The sequence below is a fragment of the Orycteropus afer genome, unplaced genomic scaffold (genome assembly GCF_000298275.1).
Source record: "Orycteropus afer afer isolate SDZICR_OR568_19922 unplaced genomic scaffold, OryAfe1.0 scaffold00470, whole genome shotgun sequence".
Taxonomy (NCBI): Eukaryota; Metazoa; Chordata; class Mammalia; order Tubulidentata; family Orycteropodidae; genus Orycteropus; species Orycteropus afer.
Genome location: NW_006922057.1, coordinates 2115792 through 2122817, shown reverse-complemented (window position 1 = coordinate 2122817; position 7026 = coordinate 2115792). Strand labels below are relative to the sequence as shown.

The window sequence follows — 7026 nt, the reverse complement described above, 5'->3', positions numbered from 1 at the left end:
TCCAAATCTGCATCCTTTCCTTCAAGGCTCAGGGGTCCAAGATTATCTTCTGTGTCTGTGTTAATTGGTTTCCCTTTTCTTTGTTGAAGAGTGTCTGTGCAATCCTTCTGCCTAGTCCGCCATCTTCTCTATATCACAATACTGCTCCTTCTTGACGGTGCGCAGCAGCCTCTGCCGGGTGTCCGCCTCCGCGAGGCCCGAAGCCATGGCTTCGTGCTGCGTCCGGAGTCCAGGGGGCTAGGATCCTGAATTTGGTTCAGTCTTCATCTTCAGTTCCTGGTCTTGAACCAGTGGCCTGCCATGTTGCCTGCCAATCTTGGGATTGTTGTCTTCACAGCCCATGAGCCAACAATTTGCCATTTTACATGCTGATCTTGGATCTGTCAGGCTCAGTAGCCAGCAGTTGCATGAGTTAGGAGAAGCCTCCAGCTTGCTCCAGTGGGCCTGGAAGGCAGAGCTGAAGCCCAAGATTGATGGACCTCTACCCAGCCCCTAGGGCTAGCACTCTGAACTCAGACTTCTAGCCTCCTAAACTGTAAAAGGGTAAATTTCTGTTTGTTGAAACCATCCACTTGTGGTATTTCTGTTATAGCAGCACTATAGAACTAAGACGACCATTATAGAGGCAAATTCGGCACAAAAAAAAGCTAGTGACAGATCCAGTACGGAGTGAGTGGAGTGAGCGAGTGACCTTGAGCAATGTCAAGACATTAAAGGGGTAATGTTAACGCTAAGGTGGATTAGGCCTCAGATCTATCTGGCTACCAAAGTGGATGTTCCTCTCTCCTTTACTGTCTTTGTGTGCAATCAGCAATGAATTCCATTTCTTGTTGTTTCAAGGGGAATGCCTTAGATTCATGATTGTGTCTGCTCTGGAGAGTTCCAACTCACCGGAGGAGTTCCCTAAAGTCCATCCAGCCTGGCCGAGTGCTGTCTGACACCAACAGCTTGGTCTGGAGGGAAGGGCAGTCGGCACTAATGGCATCCACCTGCGAAGCCAGGGAGTCACTAGTGATAATGGTCTTGGCCTTGGATGCCTGCAACCGGTACTTGATGTCCTTCTCTGTCATCTGAGAGATCCCAGGGATCATGACGACCCCTGATACCACAAAGAGAGGAGATGATGAATGGGCAGCAGAGGAAGATAAAGACTCCTGTAGAGAGGTCTAGACCCAGTACCCTCCTTGGGAGATGGGGGTAAAAAGTGGATGAGGAGGGTTGGAGTGCCTGAGCTGAATTTATTATATTAATAATATTATTGACATCTTATTAATATTAATAATGATATCTAGAAAAATTTTATGAGACACATGTGCTAAGGGCTTTGCATTATTTCACTTAATCCTTACAACCTTGGGAAGCAGATATTATCATAACTATTGTACAGATAAAGAAACTAAGACTTGGACCTTTAATAAAATCAGAAGCTTTAATAACCTTGGCTGTCCTTTCTTCCCAGCAGTGTGTGTTGGAGCTGAGAAGCAGTTGCCCCTGTTAGATGAAGCATATGGACTTTAGTTCACTACAGTCCCCACTACTCCTTATTGCCTCACACTCAGCCTGCTTTCCTCATCTGCATCACTGCCTGGTTCCTGTATAGAATCAAGTGTGTGATTATTGAGCAGAGGGGTACTAAAGAAAACTCTCCCATAGAGTTCAAATAAAAAATCTCTGCCAGGTTGTGTAGCTCTCACTGAAATTCCCAGCTGTGCACACTGACCTGTCCGCATACATGCCACGCTCACCAGCCACCACTCTGGAATCCGCGGGAGCACCAGCATCATTCTGTCCCCAGGTTGCAAGCCACATATGTTCCCCAGAACATTGGCTGCCTTCCTAGACTGCCTCCCCAGCTCCTCAAAACTCCACTTGACCTCTGCTCCCATGCCATCAACCCACCAGAATGCAGGATTTGGAGGTCGGTACCCAGCCTAGATAACAACACAAGCAGAAAGGAAATACAAATTGTTCACTGAAAACTTTTGCCTTTAAAAAAAAAAATTAAAAAAATATTATGTAATTTTTTTTTACAATAGTTCATAGAATCACAAAATAAAAGCAATATGGAAAGGTATTGCGAAACATTGAGAAGTGTTTCTCCCATCCTGTGTCCTATTTATCTACACCAGCCTTGATGCACAACTACACTGATTAGTTTCTTTCATATCTTTCTAGTGCTTCTTTATGCAAATATAAGTATATTCTTGTTTTCCATCCCACTTGTTAAATACAAAAGATAGCATATGATTTTCACTGTTCTGTGCCTTTCCTTTTCTTTTTGATATAATTCTTATAACATAAAAGTCACCATTTTAAAATGTATAATTCAGTTATGTTTAGGATAGTCACAGGATAGTGCAGTTGTCACTATCATCTAATACCAGAACATTTTCATCATGTCAAAAGTAAACCCCGTCCTCATTAGAAGTCACTCCCTATTCCCTTCCATCCCTAGCCCCTGGCAACCACAAATAGACTTTTCATGTCTATAGATTTGAAATAAAATGATATATTCCCCTAGTCTAAATAAAAAGTTAGCATCAGTTATCTAGAAGTAAAAGGTAACCATAAAATGCAGAGAGAGAGGCAACAGACACATACGGAAGGGGGGATCGAGAAGGAAGGCACACACAGAGACACACGGGGAAACCAGGGTAACGCCCACATCTGCATGTACTACAGCTTTGCGCCTCATGGGGGTGCCTGCAGTCAGTCTCTGGTGCCCACAAGGATAGTAGGACACAAGTGGCTTACCTTTTCCATCTGGCTCCACACGTCCAACACATCATGTGCAAAGTTGAAGTACTCAGGCACCGGCTGTCTCCCCAGACTGATGGCTTCCCACGTGGCCACAATCTTATGAGGGACAGGTGCAGGGGGCAGCTGTCCCGAGGGCCCTGAGAATCCTCGAGAATTCCTCAAGGTCTGGAGGAGCAGCCCTCTCAGCCACAGTCTCATGGTGCTGCCTCCTGCCTGTCACCGGAGAGAGGACAGAGAGAGTCACCTGAATGCTGGGTTTTGAGGTTTGTTGTTTTGTTGTTATGTACCGTCGAGTCACACCTGACTCATAGTGACCCCTCCTTGGGTTTCTGAGGCAGTATCAAGGAGATAGATGAAATTGGAGGGAAGGCTGCAGTAAGCCCTGGTGGCTAGTCTTGTGCTCAATTCTGCTGTGTGATTCTGTCAAGTCAGTTCTCCTCTCTGAGCCTGAGGCCCATCCCATCCACCTCTCACTACCTGGTGAAAAACATGTAAAACGTTCACTACAGATAAGTAAGTGGGGGTAATACAACACTGCCTCAGGATGTCTATGACCCTGGAGTTCTATTGAACTCAGAGCCTACTTCCCAAGGCTCAATCATTCAAACGTACTCCCTCAAACAGCTTTTGGCCAATTCTAAATGGGCATGACAAAACCTAAGAAGGCCCTAGGGCAACACTGTCCAATAGAAATATAATGTGAGCCCCAAACGTATTTAGAAGATACCTACTGTTGTTAGGTGTCTTTGAGTTGATTTCAACCCCATGTGACAGAGCAGAAAAGCCTCATAGGGTTTTCTAACCTATAATCTTTATGAAGAGATTGCCAAGTTTTTCTCCTGCAGAACTGCTTGTTGGGTTTAACCTCTAACCTTTCCGTTAGCAGCCAAGCACTTAATTGTTGTGCCACTCAAGCCAGAAAAACTGAATTCATTGCCATCAAGTCAATCCCAACTCATAGGGACCCCACTGGGTTTCCGAGGCAGTAAATCTTTACTGAAGTAGATTGCCCCGTCTTCCTTCTGTGGAGTGGCTGGTGAGTTTGAACCACCAACCTTCTGGTTAGCAGTCAAATACCTTAGGCATTGCACCACCACTCCTTTTGTTATGTCACTAGGACTCCTTAACAGGTCTCAAAAAACATCCCTAGATAATGCAAGCAGTTTGCACACAACTGCTAAACTAGGGGTTGATGGTTCAAACCCACCCAATGGAAGAAAAGACCTGGCAATCTGCTTCCATTAAGATTACAGTCAAGGCAACTCTATAAGGCAGTTCTATTCTATAATACATGGACTTGCCATGAGTCAGAATCAACTCCATAGCAACTAACAATAGTAGCTTCATTAAGAAAAGAAAATAAATAAATAAATACAAAGTGAAATAAATTCTACTAATGCATTTTATTTAGCTAGATATATCCAAAATATTATCACTTCAACATGTAATGAATATGAAAAACAAATGATTAAAGATATATTTTACATTCTTTTTTCATACTAAAAACCAAAAATCCACTGGCATTGAGTCTATCCTGACTCATAGTGACCACCATTAGGTTTCCAAGGCTGTAAATCTTTATGGAAGTAGGTTGCCTCATCTTCCTCCCATGGAGCAGCTGATGGGTTTGAATTTCTGACCTTCTAGTTAGCAGCCAAATGCTTTACCCACTGTGTCACCAGAGCTCCGTTGTTTTCATACAAAGTTCTGGAAATACAATGGGCATTTTATATTTACAAGCACATCTCAATTTGGACTACATTGCTTGATTAATTCCATTAAATTAGACTGTATTATGAGAGCTAATTCCGTTTCTACTACATCAAGATGAATTCATCTAATCACATGGCAGCAACTATACTAATGTTACTGTACCTTAGAATAATCTGGTGTTTTGAGGACACAGGTGGTTAGAGGGTACTGTATTGGACAATGTAGTTGTAGGGTCTTGCTACTCAAATTGTGGTCCCAGGACCAGGCACATCAATCGGGCATCACTTGTGACCCAGTTAAGACTGCAGACTCTCAAGTCCCACTCCAGACCCACTGAATTCGAATTTTACTAAGACCCCAGGAGAGCTGTGTGTACATTAAAGTTTGCAAGGCTGTGGCCTAGGGGATAGGTCCTGGGTTTCAGTTTCCTTTCATTCAAGGCCTCTTGGTGGCAATAATAGTAACAGAATAACTGGTAATAACCAACAACAACAGTAATCTATCACAAAAACAAGAAAAATAATAACTGTCAGTTATGTAAGGCTTGAAGGTCCCTGTTGTTGTTGTTGTTATGTGCCGTCAAGTCAGACCTGACTCATAGCGACCCCTCCTTGGGTTTCCGAGGCAGTATCACTACGAAAGTAGATTGCCCCATCTTCCTTCCGAAGGAGTGGCTGGTGGGTTTGAACAGCCAGCCTTCTGGATAGCAGTCAAGTGCCTTAGGCACTATGCTACCAGAGCTCCCTAGGCAGCATAAATGTTTTGTGCTTGACTCTAACCCAGCAGTACTGTGGCAGTAAGGCCTGGTGATCTGGTTCTGTAAAGATTACAGCCAGGAAAACCCTATGGAGCAGTTCCACTCTGTAATAAATGGGGTCCCTATGAGTCAAAATCACCTCAATGGCAGCTGACAATAACAACAACATTGAAGGCTTCCTGTGTACTAAACATTTTGAAAAATACTTTATAAACAAGTCATTGAATTTTTACAAGAACACTATGAAATAAGTTTTATTTTTCTGTTTTACAGATAAAGAAAGTGGGGCTTGAACATGCCCTGTACTGAGCCCCCATACTCCTCAGCTCTGTCCCGAGCCCTTCCTCTGCCTCTCCACCTCTGCATCCCCAGGTCCATTCATAGCTGTTAATTAGAATCCACCATGTCTCACTACCAAGTCCCCGAGGTCATTTCAGGCCATGCCTCTTTGCTGAATTAATCAGGAAAGGCCTCAGGGGTAGCAGACACCTGCAGCTGAGGGGCCTATCCTGGCATTACCTCCTTCTCGAAGCCAGGAAATACAAAAGGCCTCTGTTTGCTTCAGATGAAGAGGCCTCACGGCCTGTCTGCCTCCTGGCTCCTCAGGACACTGGCAAAGGCAAGGCTGACTCAGCCTCCTACGGGAACTTTGGCCTGAAATGCAGCCACGAGAGGACAGGGTCTGAAGCCAGCAGGGCACACTGTGGCTTCAATTGGCCAGGGGCTGTGAGCTAGCTGCTAAGAAAACTTCCAACCATGCTTTTCTCAAAACTCATAATGGCTTAGAGATTAAAACTCAGTTCCCATGCCTGATTTAGCCAACTCACTTATACCACCACCAGGCCTAGTAGATGTTCTTCCCCTCACTGCTAAATTCAGGTCACTTAATCTGAAAATTCAGAAGGAAGGTTGGGCAATCTACTTCCGTAGTGATATCACCTCAGAAACCCAAGGAGGGGTCGCTATGAGTCAGGGCCGACTCAACGGCACAGAACAACAACAACAACAATCTGAAAATTGGGGCATTGGTTGTTCAATGGTAGAATTCTTGCCTTTCATGCAGGAGACCCTGTTTCAATTTCTGGCCAATACACCTGCAAAAAGGCCATGGAGGAGGCATTTTCTGACCTCCTCTAATTTCACAAGAGGAAGACAGAATCACCACCAGCAGCCCAAGGTTTATTCCTGTGAGGCCAGAGATGCCACCACCCTCTAGCCTTTCACCAATTCTGACACTAACCTTCCCTCCCAAGGCACTCACTACTTCTCTGTTGGGTTTGATGACTCATTGCAATGGCCACACAGAATTCACAGACAATACTCATGATTATGGGGTTTATTAGGCTACAATTCAGGTTCAGGAATGTACTCAGGATACAATTCTTCAGTCAGGACAGTCTCCTCTCTGTTATGCTCTCAGGCACGTCTCTCTGCTCTGTCCATGCCTCTTGGTTCCATTGCCACTGTCTCTCTGCTAGGGTGTCTTTCAGCCAAGGAGGTTCAGGGCAGGGAGGTCAGGTCCAAGGATGTGCTCCACTTCACCTTCAGCTCTTCTCTCTTGATAGCAGTGAGATCCCCTTTCTGTCACAAAATGGAGAACGATGGCTAGAAGGGTCATATTAAGCCTATTTAGGGTGGCATGCATCTTGAGTCCTGCTTTGCTGGAGGGTATGACTCAAGTCACCACTCATTTTGTGATGTATTGTAAATCCTATTTTCTATGCCTGTTTGGGAGCTCTGGTAGCATAGTGGCTAAGGCACTTGACTGCTAACCAGAAGGCTGGCGGTTCAAATCC

General features: G+C 44.7%; 1 protein-coding gene across 1 annotated transcript in view; it reads right to left on the bottom strand.

Annotated features, from left to right (window-relative positions):
* Positions 1 to 2958, bottom strand: part of ACSM5 (acyl-CoA synthetase medium chain family member 5) — a 36106-nt gene extending 33148 nt beyond the window's left edge. The window contains exons 1-3 of the mRNA XM_007954733.2: positions 2755 to 2958; positions 1721 to 1931; positions 892 to 1099 (exon numbers count right to left, since the gene is read on the bottom strand). Coding sequence (XP_007952924.2) covers positions 892 to 1099; positions 1721 to 1931; positions 2755 to 2958 — 623 coding nt within the window. The remainder of the gene's footprint in view (positions 1 to 891; positions 1100 to 1720; positions 1932 to 2754) is intronic.
* Between the last annotated feature and the right edge of the window lie 4068 nt (positions 2959 to 7026).